This window comes from Protopterus annectens, chromosome 7.part1 (genome assembly GCF_019279795.1).
Source record: "Protopterus annectens isolate FY-2018-M chromosome 7.part1, PAN1.0, whole genome shotgun sequence".
Lineage (NCBI taxonomy): Eukaryota > Metazoa > Chordata > Ceratodontiformes > Protopteridae > Protopterus > Protopterus annectens.
This window is the reverse complement of record NC_056740.1, coordinates 72,675,785-72,694,278: the sequence shown is the minus strand read 5'-3', so window position 1 is coordinate 72,694,278 and position 18,494 is coordinate 72,675,785. Positions and strand designations below refer to the sequence as shown.

General features: G+C 41.7%; 1 protein-coding gene across 7 annotated transcripts in view; it reads left to right on the top strand.

Annotated features, from left to right (window-relative positions):
* Positions 1–18,494, top strand: part of TJP1 (tight junction protein 1) — a 2,268,071-nt gene that overhangs the window by 732,154 nt on the left and 1,517,423 nt on the right. For all 7 annotated transcript variants that reach the window (XM_044078564.1, XM_044078565.1, XM_044078562.1 and 4 more), the window contains exon 8: positions 8,648–8,802. In XM_044078564.1, the coding sequence (XP_043934499.1) occupies positions 8,648–8,802 (155 nt within the window). The remainder of the gene's footprint in view (positions 1–8,647; positions 8,803–18,494) is intronic.

Genomic DNA, 18,494 nt, shown 5'->3' with positions numbered 1-18,494 from the left:
GTTCATGCTGCAGCCATTTCTGCTCACTATGACTGTGACCCACCATTATTCTCTCATCCTTTGTTTAAGCAGTTCCTTAGAGGGGCAAAGAACTTAAGACCCCCGCGTAGAGCTCCTACTCCTGCTTGGGATCTCAATTTTGTGTTGGAAAAACTTACTTTACCTCCTTTTGAACCTGCAGCTACGGCTGAGTTAAAGTTTTTGTCTTGGAAGACTGCTTTTTTGTTGGCCATTACGTCTGCTAGAAGGGTTTCTGAATTGCAGGCTCTAATGGCAGTTGAACCCTTCCTAATTTTTCATAAGGACAGGGTATCTCTGCGTACTAACCCTACTTTTATGCCTAAAGTGGTTTCAGATGTGGCCTTGAACCAATCTATTCATTTGCCTACTTTTTATGCAGATCCCCAAAATAAAGGGGAGAAAATTTTGCACACTTTGGATATTCACAGGCAGTTGCGTTATTATTTGAGCAAGACTAAAGGGTTCAGACAGTCTCAGCAGTTGTTTGTTTCTTTTGCTTTGGGTTCTCAGGGAAACCTGTTTCAAAACAAACTATTTCTAAGTGGATTGGCCTTTGTATTGCTTTTGTTATTCTCATCATGGTAAGGAGATTCCAGCTGGAATCAGGCCTCACTCCACTAGGGCTACTGCCACTTCTACTGCTTTTTAAAGGGGGGTAGCTACTAAAGATATTTTGGAAGCAGCTACTTGGAGTTCAGTGCACACTTTTTCTAAACATTACCATCTTCCTCTTTATTCCAAATCTAGGGCTGGATTTGCCACTGCAATCTTACAGGGCATTTTGGCAGCTCCCAATGCTTTATGATTTTGCCAGCCTCCCTTTACCTCTGCTTTGGGATTCTACCCATAAGTTATGACTGCAGCAATGTGAGATGAAGAACATAGTACAGTTTTGTACCTACCATAAATGTAGATGTTCGAAGATCCACATTGCTGCAGTCCAATTTACCCTCCCTCCTTCCCCTCTGTAGTTTGGAGTGGTGGCATGTTTTGGGTTGTAGCTGTTTTTTGTACATGGTTTTAGGGAGTTATTCTATTTTTGGCTGTGGCCTTTATTTTTAGGGCCTTCTGACATCTGGGGCAAGAAAAGACTGAGGAAATGACGTTGGTCATGCGCTTTAATACCTTGACGCTTTGACGTCAGATCTGAGCGCCCATGACCGACGTCAGCCTAATACTTTGGTATTCGGGCCGACCGAGGACAGCGGACTACCCATAAGTTATGATTGCAGCAATGTGGATCTTCGAACATCTACATTTATGGTAGGTACAAAACTGTACTTTTCCCTAGCCCCCTCGACTCTGTTGCCCTTGTATTGGGAACGGATTCTGATCTGTAGCATTGGTGCTGACCTCCAGGGGAGGGTTTGATTCTGAGTTCCTCGCATCCATCTCTTCACTTGAGGACCTCGACACTAGATAGCTCAGGTCCAACGTCTCCTTTGGGGCTAGGGATGCTAAGAGTTGAGGTTTCTCTTTTTTCAGATCCAGACAGAGATCCTCTGTTCCACTGGCGACTTTTTCCTTTCAGGTTGTTGAAAGGGTTTTGGGTTTACCCAAAGAGAAGGCATTTACTTGGAGTTTTATTGCGCCCAAACCCTGACTAGAACATGTGAAGTCATCTTCCTATCATCCTGCTTGAAAGGGACATTTGGCATCAAAGGCTTCTGGAACTGCTTGCTACTACAGCTCCCAGTCTGATTCTGAAGCTTCTGTCTCCCCAGCAGAATCAATTTACAGGAAACCGATGTGCAAGCTAAAGCACATAGACTCCACCCCAGAGTCTTTCACAGAGGATACAGAATTTTGGTGAAAGCAAGGGTTCACCCAGGTCTCCCTCAGAGGAACATTATCTTTAGTGAAATTGTTGAACGCCTGAGAAAGAGAGGGAGATGGTCCACTGAAGAGCACTCTCCAGGCGAATCTGTATTTCTGGAAGCTTTTAGTTCCAGCTCAACATCGTCCTGGGTGGTACTACCCATTGATCCACTGTTGTTGTGTCTTTCAGCTTTTCCCAGTTAGGGGTCGCCACAGTGGAACTCCGGTCCGCTAATGATTGGCAGTAGTTGCCGGCCCTGATGCACATCCTTCAACGAAGGTACGCCCATTCACGCATGTCTCCACACAGAAGATGCTCTAGCTGAGAATCGAACAAGATAACGTCTTACTGTGAGGCGACAATGCTGCCACAGCACCATCACCGCAGTCTATGACCTTAATGCATAATGGGCTTGGAAGGACCTTGACATGGAGTCCAGCCCCAAGCAACCAGACAGAATTTTAGCAACTCGCAAAGAAAGGAGACATTGACGTAAAGGTCCTCCAGTGGGATGCCATGGTTGTTAGCAGCAGCCTCAAAAAAGGAATTGTCTGAGGAAAGTTCCTCTGTCTACCCCTTTAACAGAGAGTCTAGGGCATTGTACAGATTTGGGAAGTGGGCATACTTGTCAGCAATCTTTGCAGTCTGGTCACTGAATTAAATTGCTCATGTCATCAGATTTCAGAGGGACTTAACTAAAGAAATTTCCAGGTTTCTATCTGGAGTTTTGCCTATGGATGTCCAAAAAAAAAAAACTGGACTTTCAGCTTTTAACTCTGCAGTGAACCTCTAACATAGCCATGCATCTCATCTCTAATGCAGCCTCATTCAGAGTGGCAGGCACAGGTCTTAGATGACATGCCTGTATGCGTTTTTGTGACTCTGTGGTGAGTTTCAAGATGTCCTTCATAAAAGCTGCTTGTGATGGCTCCATACTTTTTTAGTACAGAGTAAAAGACATATTGACCAAGAGTCAGCAGGATGGTAGGACTGCCCCTGCAGTAGGGATTTATTTTTCCATGCCTCAAAGAACCTATTCCAGGACACAGAGGGTGGGAAAAAAGATGTGGCTTTTAAGTCACGGAGCTCTTACTAGGATTTTCCTGGTGATAGATCTCCATGTGGCAGAGGTGGAGGGAATTCCAATGCACGCCATCCAAGAGGCAGAATGAATAATCAGCCCTTCGAGAGGCTTTATCAGCATCCATTAAGGGTTGCCTGACTGCTGCACTCTGGAGGCAATTGGGGTATGCTTATCTCGCGTCTATATTACATTATTGTACGATTAAAATTGTGAACGCTGTTTCAGCGTACTGATAATGTCTAAACCACAAAATGTCGAACACACGGAACAGCAAATTTTTTTCCCAGGGAAAAAATAAGCTGCTCTGCAAAAAAATAAATAAATAATACTTGAACACAAAGATAAGTGGGGGGCTGTGCCCCCCACACCCCCCTACTTAAAAATACCAAGTCCGAGATCGCACCATAGTGGAGGAAATGGCAAAGTCCCAAAGACGGCCCACCAAATTTTTTCCCTGGGGAAAAAATTCGATGTTCCATGTCTTCACTATTTTGCCATTTCAACAGTATCAGATCGACTAAGTAGCTTTCGCTGTTTAGTCAATTTGATGCGCTAATATAGAATCCTTATCTCTGCATCCCCAAGCCTTGCAAAACTTAAGTGACAAATGGGTGCAAAATATAATTTTTAGAGGCTATTCCATTCCATTTTCTTGTTCTCCCATAAAAAAGGTGATTCCCAAAGTTTCACCAGCAGCAGTGAGATTTCCAATCTGCTAGAAAAAAAAGGGTCTTCCACATGGTCCCTAGAGACTAGTTAGGATGCAGAGTCTACTCAAGGTTCTTTTTAGTCCCAAAGAAAACGGGGGACCCAAGACCAATTTTGGATCTCGGCCATCTCAACCAGTTTGTAGAACAGTCGAAATTCCGGATGGTCACAGTTCAGTCCATATTGCTTTTGCAGAGGAAGGATGAATGGATGTGCTTGATAGATCTCCAGGATGCTTACTATCACATGCAAATAGAGATGCAGTCTGGCTGAGAGACGATCACTTCCGGTTGAGAGCCCTGCTGTTTGGTCTCACCACAGCCCCCAGATTGCTCACCAAGATAATGGTAGTGGAGTACTTGCACATGTTCAGGATCCAAGTCTTCCCCTACCTAGGTGATTGGCCCCTAACTGCTACATCCAGACATCTTCTGGTACATCATCTGGGCCTTCTCCTCCAGTGCTTACTGGACCTAGGCGTATCAGTGAATTCTCATAAGTGTCATTTACTTCCAGCACAGCAAATATAATTTATTGGATGGTACCTCAATACTATTCTACAGATTAGCAGTTTTTTACGAAACAGTTTGTTCTCTGCGTAAAATGGCCATACAAGTAATGCATCATCCCCACCCTCTAGCATGATTAATGCTATGTCTATTGGGTCTCATATCTTCCTCTAATTAAGTGATTCCCATGGTTTGTTACCACATGAAAATTCTTCAGTGGATGCTAGCAGTTCAGTGGTCTCAGAAATTTCACCCATTACATGCCAGGATTTGTCTTGCAAGAATTTGCAGACAACACATTGCATGGTGGATTACCTCTCCTTCATTAACAGAAGGGGTGACCCTTCTAACAAGATCCACTAGTAGCAGTAGTGATCACGGACACCTCCCTTCTAGGGTGGGAGGCATTTTTAAGGGAGAACGATCCAAGGTACATGGTCAAAGTTAGAGACCAACCTGCAAATCAATGTCTTGAAGTTGAGAGCTGTCCTCCTAGTGTTGCAGTATTGCAGGCTTTCCAGGATGCCCTCTCCAAGTGTGTGATCTCCATACAGTCAGAAAACATTGCTGTAATATGGTATGTCAACGAAGGATGAGAAACCCATTCTTACTCCTTGTGTCGAGAGGCCATGAGGGTTTAACAGTGGGCTGTGTCTTCACACTGTTTTCTAATAGCAATGCACATTCAGGGACGTTCCATTATAATAGTGGACAACTTGAGCAGAACTCCTCATGAGTAGTCCATCAGTCCAACAGTGGCAAAATTTTTAGCCACTGGGGCCAGCCTTGCTGAGATCTGTTCAACTCCTACCTGAACAACAAGTGCAGCAGTTACTTTTCCGTATTTCCCCAGGTCATCAGTCACCAAGGGGTGCTGTGGTCAACAGTCCTTCCCCCTGGGTCTCCTGAATGCTTTTCCCCATTACCCCTTATGAACAGATTCATTTCAGAAAGCCAGACAGTGCCAGGCCAAAGTAATCTTTGTTGTCCACTTTTGGCCCTGGCAGACGTGGTTCCCCTTTCTGTGGCTTGCAGTAGTGCATGCACCATGGATGCTGGATTAATATACAGACCTTCTGTCTCACCCATCTGGATGGATTCCACTGGATCAAACTACCATGAAACTAAACACTTGGTTCCTCTAACTTTGACAATAGCCACAGATGCTAGCCTTCCTAATAATGTTGGTGATGTAATAGCTCCCCAGAACCCTTCTACAAAAAAGATTTGCAACAGCGAATGGAAAAAGTTTTCTTTTTGGGCAATAGCTAAATGCTTGGATCCTTTCTGTGCTCTCATACCACTGGTATTGGAAGTTTTAGCTGAACTGTGTTTAACAGTGCTCTAGCTATTCTACCATAAAAGTTCCGATGGACGCAATTTCCAATTTTCATATTGGACAAAATGTTTCTGCTGTGTCCTCCTCAAAAATCTGGAAAGCCTTTCTTAGAGGAACATTTTTACTGTGACCCCCCCCACCCCCATTAGAGAGCCAGTACCTTCATGGGATGTTACTGTTATGCTGCAGGCCTTAACTTGACCTCCTTTTGAACAGGGTCTGTGTCATATCATTAAATGGCCACATTGTCATATGGGATTTCGACAATGGAGTCCATCAAAACCTCACATGTGGGGGGGGGCTGTGCCTTCACACCCCTTGCTAATTATATACCAACTTCAAGATTGTACTACAGTGGGGAAAAGGGCAAATTTCCTGATCCCTGCCATGACGCGATCTCAGAACAGTTTGATGAACTGCATTGTCAATGAGAATGCCATTCAACAGTGTGGTTGTTCGATGATGCGGCTGTGATAGATATAAAATATATTTTCTTAGCAGCTATCACTTCCACAAAGTGGATTTTGGAGTAACAGGCACTCTCCTTTAAGCCTCCTTACTTGTTTTTCCGTGATAATTGGGTTTCTGTCTGAAATTATACATCCTTCATTGCAAAGGTGGCATCCATAACTAACGTAAACCAACTGATTAAATTTTCTCCTAAGTTTTAGAACAAGGGGAATACATCCTACACATGCTTAGATGTACATTGCCATCTCCGATTTTATCTTCATTTTACAAAAAACACTCAAATGTCTGATCAAATTTTTATTGCCTACTCTAAAGCTAGGCTTGGCAGAAATGTTAGGAAAGTTACAGTTCCTGTAGGATGCAGTGTGTTTAGGGTTACAGCCCAAACCAAAGAACCATCCAGCCAGAGCAGTGACTACCTCAACTTTTTCAAGAAGCTACCAGTTGGTAACATTTATGCAGCAGCAACCTGGCCCACTGTGCATACTTTTGTTAGTCATTATAAGCTGGATGTACCCAGGAATGTCCTTCCTTGATACCATCCTGGAAGACACCTTAGGAATCTGTCTCATCTATTAAACTTGCCAAAGTCGGCAACATTGGATACAAAAGTTATGTACTTACTATAACGATAGATCCATGTCTGATTTTCATCCTCCCTCTAGCCCCCTTGCCAAATTATCTTGTATGAATAGCTTTGAGATGATCGGGTGGCTACCTCTTTAGACCCTATCTCTGACCAATAGTGTCTCATGGTTGTAGCTGATTTTCTCTGGTCCATCTCCAGTTTTTTGCAGTTAGGGTCTCCACTATTTCTCCCTAATAAGTATGAACACTTTGCCATATGGCAAACTCTGAGGTATTTGATGGGAGTTCAGGGAATTATGGGTAGGAGGAGAAGTCAGAGCCCTGGAACTGTGGAAGCTTCAAATTCGGTACCGAGGTTGCATCAGACATCCCATATGGTGAACTGGATGAAAATCGGACAACATAGATCTATTGTTATAGTAAGTGTATAACTTTTTAAATTTGTTGGAAAACTGAACAAAAAGTGCTCAACTCCAAAAAATGCAGTGTCATCCCCTTTGGGAAAAAACATGTGCCCATGAACTACCACATAGGTGGTAGTCCACTTAACACCGAAAGTGTGATGAGACCTAGTGACACAGGTGGACAGTAGTCTCTCCTTATGTACCACATCACCACAGTAGTCGGGAAATCTTTCTACATGGCACACCTCATCACAAAAGGTTTCTCATCCAGAAAAAAGGTCATTGTTCCTCTCTACTCATCCCTCATTAGACCTATTATAGAGTACAACGTTCCATTTGGTATGTACTTCACAAGACATTTACAACAACTGGAAAGGCCACAGAAATACCTCACTAAGAGGATCACCGGCCTCAAACAGATGCCCCATGCAGACCGTTTCAAAAAACTCCAGCTCTACTCCGTCGCATATCACTTACTCAGATGCGATCTCTGCCTAACATACAAAGACATGTCAAACCCAGAGCTGTTGGACATGCTTCACTTAAAGAAATCCCAATCCCTCCGACCCACACGCTCCAAGGACCTAAACCTTGTCACCACAGTAAACAAAACATGCTGGAGGGATAGGGTCCTATCCCAGAGACTCTCCCCATACTCTGGAACAGACTTCCCATTCAATTTAAGCAGAGCACCTCATTAGCCCTCTTTAAGAAGACTCTTGACAATTGAATGGGAGATGGGAAATTCAACTCAGGGATCACTTCTGTGACTCTGCTCGACAGGAAAATAATTTTTAGGGTGGCAAAAGCCAGGGAATCTTTATGGCCAGGCTTATATAGGCCCTAGAGCCAATAGCGTAGTACCTACCTATGAAATATAATTACTGAAAATGGTTTGAAAATGAATTTTTAGATTTATTTAGGGTATTTAAGGAGGGGAGGCATAACATGAAGGTACAAGCTTTGTCCCCTGGTATTGTGGGCATTTGAGATTTATGAAACTTTTTATTCACCATAACTTGAAAAGCTGATATTGTGCAGAACTTTTCTGCTTAGTTACTGTGAGCTATACCTCTTAACTTTTTTGCTAAATAATTTTGGACAAAATCAAAATTAATGGTGGTGGGGGTCAAAGGCCCAAAATCAGGGGAACCTTTTATGTATTATTCTAATTCACTTAAAGGTAGTAGAATAATGGGTTTTACAATATGAGTTTTCTAAATAATAAGTGGTTTGAAACCTTCATGTCTAGCATCAGTTAATGTTTTTTATGCTTGGTGTTTTACCAGAAACCCCCAAATTGGCAAGGAACAGGCCCAAAATATGCATCTGAGTCAGGGACAGTCGAGAGTTATGTTACGTGTAAAACTGCTTTTGCTGAAAATTGTAACATTTATAATAGCTGAGATGATTTAATGCATAATGTAAGACCAACATAGATTTGTTTTCATTGTTTCTTGATTTTATTGTTATCTTTGTATGCATATTTTTACATTATTTGTCTTTTCTTGAAAAGTGGGTGTTTGCAGGCAGCATTGTTCAGCAGCACAATCTGTTGGGTATTACTAGAAGTGCTGCCTTATTTAAAAATAGCGCTACATGCTTTAAGTACTGTGAATCAGGAAAACATAATACAAATTTTGTTAGTCATAGTTTACAGTTTTTTCTTTTAATGCATTTGCTGGTATTTTTCTTTTACTGTAGTCAACATAGTCGTGAAGATGTGAAAGTCGGAAAACCTGCATCTGTATCTACACCTGTGAAAAGTTCTGAAGCCTTGCCGGTTTCCAAGCCCATAGAAGATTATGTTACAAGAATTGTAGATGAAAAAAGTGAAACCGAGATCTCAACTCTACCAGGTAATTACTACTGACTTATCAAAGTGGTTAAGAACATTTTTGCAAAATTTTATTTTATACTTTCTTTATCCTAAATCCATTTTTACAGTCTCTGGTAAATTAATATATGCATGTGTTAAGTTTGTGCTTAATTTTTTATTAAAAAAATATACAAGAATGGTTATTTTATTCCACGTTTTTTGTGTTATGGTCTGGTTAAGTTATTTTTCTGAGATAACGCATCATTAAAATGTCTGCATGTCATGAATCTGACGGATGTCAAACAGGGAGAGTTGCCATCTGCAGTCTTGGTGTCCACATTCAACTGTGGACTAGGGTGATGGAGGATCAGCCAAGGAGAGATGGAATGTTGAGAAGCTAGAGGTCAGATCTTTTGGGGAGGGACAGTAAGAGGAGCAAAGTGTTGCAGCCCATTAGTGATTGAGGGATGTGCTGCATGTAGCTTTTACAGGAGAATGCTAATAGCAGTGGAGTTCTGTCACTATTCCCTTAGTTATGGGATCGGCCTTCTTGGATTGGTGGAAAAAGCTGTTTGTGCCTAAGTAAAAGATCCTTTCCCACAGTGCAACTGTTTTGGGGTTGCTACGCATCCCTCCCTTGCAATGGAATTGAATGGGTATATGTAGGGAGATATATGTCTGTCCTGGAGGGGTTTTTTTGTGTGAAGGTAATATGAAGACTGTTTCTAACAGAGTGGTAGGTTGGGCTGCGCCACCACTTAATGTTAAAAGAACTCTGTCCATATCAGTGTAAATATAGCATTTGTTATCTAAGCCTTTATTCTTTTGTATTTTTGTAAAATATAATTGAGCCTGGTTGTTGAGCTGTCTGTTGCTCCTGAGCACGTAGGGTCAAATAATTAGTTTTAGGACAGTATGTATATAAATTTATGTCTGGGATAAAGTACGTACTTTAAGTGAAAGGCCTGCTGCCTCTAATTTGCTAATTTTTTGCGGACAAAAGTAATGCAACCATTGTATTTTATAGTACTTTTGAGTTAAAAATGTCATGCTTAAAACTTTATAGGCATTTTTTTGGATGCTGCAGTATGGGTAGCCCATCAGCTGTAATAATGTATAGATCAAGAAATTAAACAGCTTACAAAAGTGTATGTCTTTATTTTTTTATTTTACTCACCCTTTGTTGATCGGGTTAGTCCTGCTAGGCTAGTGACCTGTCTTCAGGGGAGACTTGATATGGTATTTGTACTAAACGAAATTTGGCCAGGGCATCTGGGAACTTTCCCAACAGTCTCTTGCATGCCACTGTTGGTGGTGACGCTTTCTCCTTCCAGTCTGAGCAAGAAGGTGGGTCGGAGAAGCAGGGGCTAGTATGGGAAGCAATAGTGTGTACGACTGTGTTGCGGAGAGTAGAGAAAAAGGTGGTAGAAGAAAGGTGAAGGCAGTCAAGCCCTAGCAAGAGAGTTTACAATTGGAGATTTATTAAGTAATACGGAGGAATGGAAGGAGGAAAGAGACAAGATGGTGGTTATTCAGAAGGAATTGCAAATGAAGGAGTTCAAGCCTTCACAGAATACTGAAAGGCTTTTTCGTCTAAAGCTGTTCGAGGGAGAGGCTGGATCACAATCTGAGTATATTGATGCAACCCTCCAGTTAGGAGGGATGTCCTTCATGGATGCATCTGCAGTCATAACAACTGGGTTGTCCTGTCGTCAGGCAGCCCTTCAGTCGGCCGGATTCCAAAGTCCGGGTCCGGCTTCGGCTGATGTCGCACTTCACCCGACGTCATCTCTGTTGGTCTTCGGGTATAAAGGCATCAGCCGACGCCATTTTCCCCAGTCTTTCTTGCCGCATGGCGCCCGAAGCAGAACCTGTTCGCAAGTGCCGGTCGGATCCAGAGATTACTTCTACCGAATACTACTTCGAAGACTTCTAAAGCTAAGTACCCCGTTGGGGACTCTTTCTTGCCTCAGCCGATGTCAGAAAAAGTTAATAATTGTTTAACCTGTGGGAAACAAATACCTCATAAAGATTTCCACTCTTATTGTCTGCCTTGTTTAGGCCCAGCCCACGACGTAGCAGCCTGTTCGGCCTGCGCTTCGTTCAACCGACGAACGCTTAGGCGTCGGTCGGAGTTTGCTGAACAGTTTTTCGGTTCTGATTTTGCGTACATTATGCCGTCGGATCCTCCGACTACCCAATCTGCCAAAAACGCAAAGATAAAGACCGACACTCGCGGTCCGCGGTTTCGCCGAAACCATGGTTAAGCAAATCATGAGTGTCTCGGTTTCGCCCGAAACCGAGAAAACTGATCAAAGTACAGCTGAATCTATCTCTACAACTGAGGCCCCTGCTACCACTCTTGAAACGGCCTCAGAAATTTTATCCACTACGGTGGTTGCCACTGACTTATCAGACACCATTCCCTTGGATGTCTCTACCCCAGCACGTGGTGCTGCTAGGCCTCCAGCAGCCATGTCCATTAAGGCCTTCGCCAGGGCTAAAGCAGCAAAGACTACTAAAACAGTGCCTGTTAAACCCCCTACAACCAGGCCATCCTCTAGTTCTCAAATGCTTACTCTGGCAGAAGATTTAATTTCATTAATTAGAGGATCTCAATCTCACCCAGACAGGGCCTCTCAGCCCCCAGAGAAGAGACCTAGGGCAGAGCCCCCTGAGCCAGTGTCCTCTGATGAGTCTGCCGATGAATCAGACATAACTGATCAGCCAGAGGCTCCTTTCTCCAATTTTGAAGACTCTGATGCTGAAGAATCCATTCCTGCTGCTTCCCCACCAGAAGAATTCTCCTTTGGGGAAACCTTACATGCCATGCGAGAGCAGTTCCAATGGCAGCAACAGGATTTTTCAGACTCCAGAAAAAGACTTAGGACCTTTCTGCACCTTCCACAGCACAGGCCCTTAGCTATACCTCCTGTTCTCTCTGTGGTGGATGATGCTTTCAATGATGTCTGCTCCGCACCAGATTCTTTACCTCCAGCCCCTGCCAAACCAGACAGATTTTACAGGGTGCCAGACACTCATCACCACCTTTACAAGGCCCCACTTGCAGACCCCAAACTATATCCCAGGGTCCCAAGGCAGTAGCGACCATAGCAAAAACCCTATTCCTTCAGAAAGGGAAGCAAGGTCATTAGACAGATGGGGCAAAAGGTCTACACTTCAGCTACTCTCTCAGCTAGAGCTTTAAATTGTCAGTTTCACATGATACAATACCAAGAGTTTATGCTTGATCAGTTAACTAAAAACTAACCACTGATGAATCTCTTGATAAGAAATATGTATTAGAAATGGTAAATAACATACAACAGGTTAGTAACCATTCCTTAAAATGTGGCTATGATGCACTGGAGGCTTCATTTAGATCAGCCATGACTGGCACAGTGATAAGAAGGCATGCATGGCTAAAGGAGCAAGCTCTACCGGATCATGTTAAAGCTAAGTTGCTAGATGCTCCTATGGATAAGACAAGTTTGTTTGGTACACCTGCCCAGCAGGTTATGAAGAAAATGGAAGAAAAGGCAAAATCTGTTCAAACGGTTAAAGATTTCTTGCAGGTTCAACCCCCAAGGTTTAGCAGGAACTGGCCTGCCAAAAATTGGTCCTTTCCTGACTCCACAAGATCTCAAAGGGGCAGGAATAGACGCTCCAGAGGCAGAAACCAATCCAGGGGAGGTGCCTACAGAGGACGACAGTGGCAAGGTAACAACAGAGGCACAGACACAACCTCTGCCACTACATCAACTCAACCACAGTGACTTAACCCTAAATCCGCCTACCAGGGAACAAATAGCAGCTCCTCTAGGCGGAAAATTAACCTTATTTTCAAAGAACTGGCACTATATAACAAAAGACAAGTGGATTTTACAAACCATAGATCAAGGTTACCGGTTCCACTTCCACACTTTACCAGTCAAAAGAGGAATGCCAAGTCTACCTCCAAATCAAAAAACAGAGGCTCTACAACAGATAATGCAGTTAGCAAACATGAGAGCTGTGGAAAAGTGCCAACAGCAGAGCAAGGAAAGGGGTTCTACTCCAGACTATTCCTAGTTCCAAGAAAGGAAAAAGTTGGAGACCAATTCTCGACCTGTCCGCCTTAAATACATACATCATTGTCCCAAAATTCAAAATGCTGACCCTACAGCAACTTCTTCCCATGCTGGGCAAGGAGTGTTGGCTGGTAACTCTAGATCTCAAGGAGGCATACCTGCACGTCCCCATTCGACCAATCTGCAGAAGATACCTCGGATTTCTTGCAGGATCAGAGCACTATCAATTCTCAGCATTGCCCTTTGGCTTATCTACTGCCCAGAGTATTCACAAAATGCCTGGCATCAGTAATCGCCATTGCAGACTACAGGAATTCAAATTTACCCATACCTAGACGACTGCCTGCTACAAGGGGACAACAAAAGCAAGCTGACAACAGATTTACAAAGGGTCATTTACTTGCTGCAAGCACTGGGATACACAGTCAATCTACAAAAGTCAAGGCTGATACCATCCCAAACAAGGACATTCTTGGGCTGAATTGGACACAGTAAAACAGATGGCATTCCTAACTACAGAAAAACAAAAAGAACCCCCTCTTTACTTCTTGCCACTAACAAAACTGAACAAGTTAACAGCAAGAAAAGTACTGCAGGCCTTGGGCTTCATGGCATCATGCATAATCTTGGTTCCATTTGCCAGACTACATATGAGAAAACTACAGTGGTACCTAAAGAATTTATGGTCCCAACACAGACACAGCCTAGAAACAGAAATCCCATTAATTCCATGCTTAAAACAGGAGTTCCTATGGTGGGCTCAGGCATGCCAGTCAAACCCAGGGCTACCCTTTCGCAGATGTCAAGCAAGCCAGACCATCACAACAGACGCTTCAGACCTAGGATGGGGGCCCACATGCTGGACAAATGCGTGCAAGGATTGTGGACACAGGATCAACTTCACCTGCACATCAACCTAAAAGAAATGCTGGCAGTAAAACTGGCAGTCCAAAAGTTCAGACCATTTCTCAAAGAGGGCCAGTTGATGATAAGGACAGACAACACCACAGTCAATGTGGTACATCAACAAACAGGGAGGCACTCATTCATACCCTCTATGCAGAATGACTTTGGAGCTGTGGACCCTGGCACTCAGCTACAACATCCAGTTACAGGCAATATTTGTACCGGGAAAGGAGAATACTCTAGCAGACATATTAAGCAGAACCACATCGGATGCCCACGAATGGAAGCTGCACCCGGACATCTTCAAGACCATCTCAAAGAAATGGGGAATGCCTCAGATAGATCTATTTGCATCACCTACCAATCACCAGCTCAAAAATTCTGCACAAGGACATTCCACCCACTAGCATGGAAAGTGGATTCGCTCTCCTTCAGCTGGAAAGGCCTAACAGCATATGCATTCCCACCTCTTCCCTTGATACACAAGGTATTACTAAAAATCAAGGAAGAACGTCCAAGGATAATCCTGATAGCTCCAAACTGGCCAAGACAACACTGGTACCCACTGCTGAGGAGCATGTCTCGAACAATATGTGGCCAATACCCTGATGCCTTTGATGTTAACTCAGAACAACTACAGCATCATACATCCAAACCTAAAACGCGTTGCAACTGACTGCATGGAACATCACATAGCAGCAGCTAATCCAGAACTTTCCCAAGGAGTTAGAGACATTATTCTTGAAGCACGCAGACCTTCAACAAGAAGAAACTATGCTGGAAAATGGAAAAGGTTTGTCATTTGGAGTACTGAAAGAGGAAAAGATGTGTCAAACATAGATATGCCTAACATTCTGGAGTACCTAGCCGAACTTCTTCATTCAGGCCTGTCCTACTCCTCCATCAAGATACATGCATCAGCTATTTCAGCAGAATACAGCTTTGATCCACCTGTTTTTTCTCACCCTTTGCTCAGGCAGTTCCTCAGAGGAATCAAGAATGTAAAACCTCCAAGGAAACCACCATTACCAGCTTGGGACTTAAACTTTGTGCTAGAAAAATTGACACTATCACCCTTTGAACCAGCAGCAACAGCAGACCTACAACACCTGTCATGGAAAACTGCTTTCCTACTGGCAATTACTTCAGCAAGGAGGGTTTCAGAACTACAGGCCTTAATGGCAGTGCAACCCTTCCTAATCTTCCACCAAGATAGAGTGTCTATGAGAACTAATCCTACATTTATGCCTAAGGTGGTATCCAGAGTGTCTTTAAACCAGGCAATCCACCTACCTACCTTCTTTCCCAACCCACAAAACAGAGGGGAAAGAATATTGCATACCTTGGATGTACATAGACAGCTACGCTACTATTTGGACAGAACTAAAAGTAGCAGAAAGACTGACCAACTTTTGTAGCCTATGCAACAGGAAGGGAAGGAAAAGCTATTTCCAAACAGACAATCTCCAAATGGATAGGAAATTGCATACGATTCTGTTACTCCTTCCATGGAAAACCAATTCCACAGAACATAAGACCTCATTCTACAAGGGCAACAGCCACTACCACAGCCTTCTTACGAGGAGTGGCAACCAAAGACATTATTGAGGCGGCTACTTGGACCTCCGTGCATACATTTGCCAAGCATTATAATTTGCCTCTATATTCCAGATCCCGAGCAGGGTTTGCCACTGCTGTACTGCAAGGGATCCTAAACACACCATAATCTAGTTTTATCCTCCTCCCTTGTTGGCTATGGTATTCTACCCAGTTGTTATGACTGCAGATGCATCCATGAAGGACATAGTACAGTTTTGTACCTACCATAAATGTAGATGTCCGAACTGGATAGCATCTGCAGTCAGGATTACCCTCCCTCCTTCCCCTCTGTGGTACTCCAAGGGTGTTTACCCTCCTAATAGCTAGCTGGTGGGGGTCTTTATGGTGTATTTGTTTGTATATATGTGCATACATGCTTATTTTTGTGTTTACCTCTATCTTTTTGGAAACATTGGCATCTATCTAAATTTTAGCCTTCAAGAGGGCTACTGGCATCTGGGGCAAGAAACACTGAGGAAAATGGCGTCGGCTGATGCCTTTATACCCAAAGACCAACAGAGATGACGTCGGGTGAAGTGCGACATCAGCCGAAGCCGGACCTGGACTTTGGAATCCGGCCGACTGAAGGGCTGCCTGACGACAGGACAACCCAGTTGTTATGACTGCAGATGCTATCCAGTTCGGACATCTACATTTATGGTAGGTACAAAACTGTACTTTATGGGATGTTTAAAAGATTTAATCGAGTAGAGCAAACCGAAAAGTGAGATGGCAGTGTCATGGGGTGAAATAATGGAGAGTAGACATAGGATTAGAGGATAATGTAGAAGTAAGATAAGAGGAAAAGTAAAAGAAAGCTATAACAGTAGAGATTAAAGAGTCAAGAACGAATGAGGGATGCAAAAGGAAAGACAAAAGGAGGATGAAATATGTAATTGTAGCAAAGAGCTGGATGCTAAAGTGGGTGATGATTAAAATGAGCTCCACTGGGAAAAGAGTTATATAGAAAATGTAAATTTAAAAATATAGTTTTGGGAGAGAATAAAAAAGGAAAAGGATGGGGATAATAAAAATTTTTTTCATAAAGTGAAAATCTTAGCCATACACATGAATAGTATAAAGAATGAAAAAATGTTAGGTGTTTTAGAATGGCGTGGGTCGCTTGGTATGGATGTTGTAATATCAGATATTAGAATTATGGAGGGCAAAGTTGCATGGAATATAGGAGAAGAAAAGTGCTCAGTTCAGCAATTTTAGGTAAAAATCTATAGAAATTTTGGGTTATACTTTAGTGATATTGGGAGGAATGACAGTACTAGATGGGAAGAGCCAAGAATATAAAATTGTTGCAATATATGCGTATGTCTTATAGAAGCAGAGATAATTAGGAAGATTCTTAATTATGTTAGTGTTAATATGCATATAATTCTGGGAGCAGATTTTAATTATGACTTAAGACAAAGGAGAAAAGGGGACAGATGTCAAGATAATTTCAGAGATCTTAAAAGTAGAAAGTTGTATTATGGGATAATAAACATGGGGCATATAAAAAGGGGCAACTTGAGAACAGAAATAGATTATTTCATGATTTCTGACAATTTTAAAATGTTATATAAAGGGGTAAAAATAATAGGGTTTTTCAGATCATGTAGCAGTTTGGATAGAGATACAAGAAAAAGCAGGATATTTAAATAGGTAGAGGCATTAAAAGAATAAATGAGACTGAATTAAATGAACAAGTGAGAAAAAGATTATACAGTTATGATCAGATCATATAGATATGGGAATATTTTATAAGGATTGGACAAGCTGGTAGGTAAGTTTGAAAAAAGGTTTTAGAATGGCAGAAGGTAAAAAGAACACAAACACAATACAATTGTAATGACATCCGCTATCAAACATTTAAAGGTATACGTAATAGAGTTTTATGGAAAAAAGAAAATAAGTTATATGAAATGAGTCAAGGAAAAAATAAAAAAAAATAGTTTTACAAGGAATGAAAGAGGAACTGGCACCTTACCTAACAAATTGGTAAAAGAAAATAGAGTAATAAAAGAATTAAAAAAATGAGAAGGGAAATATGATTAGTGCACAGAAAGAAATAATGCACGCAATAAAAGAGCATATTTTGAAAACATTTTCGAAATGTAAAACCACAGTAGGACATAAATGGTGATTAAAGAAATTAACTGAAAAATATAATGAGGTAACAGAAAAAGTCCTCAGTGGAAGAAATAGAATATGTGTTGAAGACAGTGAATTTGGAACCCTCTACAGGATTGGATGCAACTGAATGATATACAAAGATATGCTAGACTGGCAAAAAATATTGAGGTATTAAATGAATGGTTAGAGAAAGGGGGATAAAGATGAAAGAATATTTGTGAAAGTGATGAAATTTACATGGGAAAAAGAAGAGAAAATGGATTCAAAAAGTTGTAGACTGATGGTGTTAATGTGGATTATAAGATATTTATGAAAGTAATAGAGAAGAAAATAGAAGGTAAAGTAAGTAAATTATGGAATGAAACAATATTTGGATAAAATCAAAAAGGGAGCCAGGAATTTTTGATAAGGGAAGTGGTAGATGTGATAAACAGAAATTCCGAGCTTAAAATTTTAACAGGAGATGTGAGTAAAGTATTTGATAAGATACAACATAAAATGTCATGGGAAATTGTGAAAGAATATAACTTAAGAAAATAGTATTTTTATTTCAGTGTATAATAAAATATTAGATTAGTTATAAGTGGTTGATTAAGTAGAGAGATTGAAATCGAGTGGCATAAGGCAGGGGGATGTCCTGCAAATAGTATCTTATTTGTATTATGAATGCAGTTGTTAATTAATTAAATTTTGATGGTATCTGAATATTGTACAGCAGAAGGAATTCAGGTGTTAGTGAAGTTTTCTTTTGCAGATGATATAGTGATTAATTTCAAAAAATGAGAAGAATGGATGGAAATTGCTTCTAGGAGTCTTGGTCAAGAGTTAAAGGTGATTTGGTTTAAATATTAATAATAAAAAGAGTAAAGGATTAGGTTCTCCAGGCAAAACAGCAGGTATTCACTTTAATAGAGAAGAAAATAGAAATTTTAGATATAAAATGTGGTAATGAACAACCGAGATTAATACAGTGGAAGAATGTTTCATAAAATAAACATTTGTATGAGAACATACAAACTGACGTTCAGGA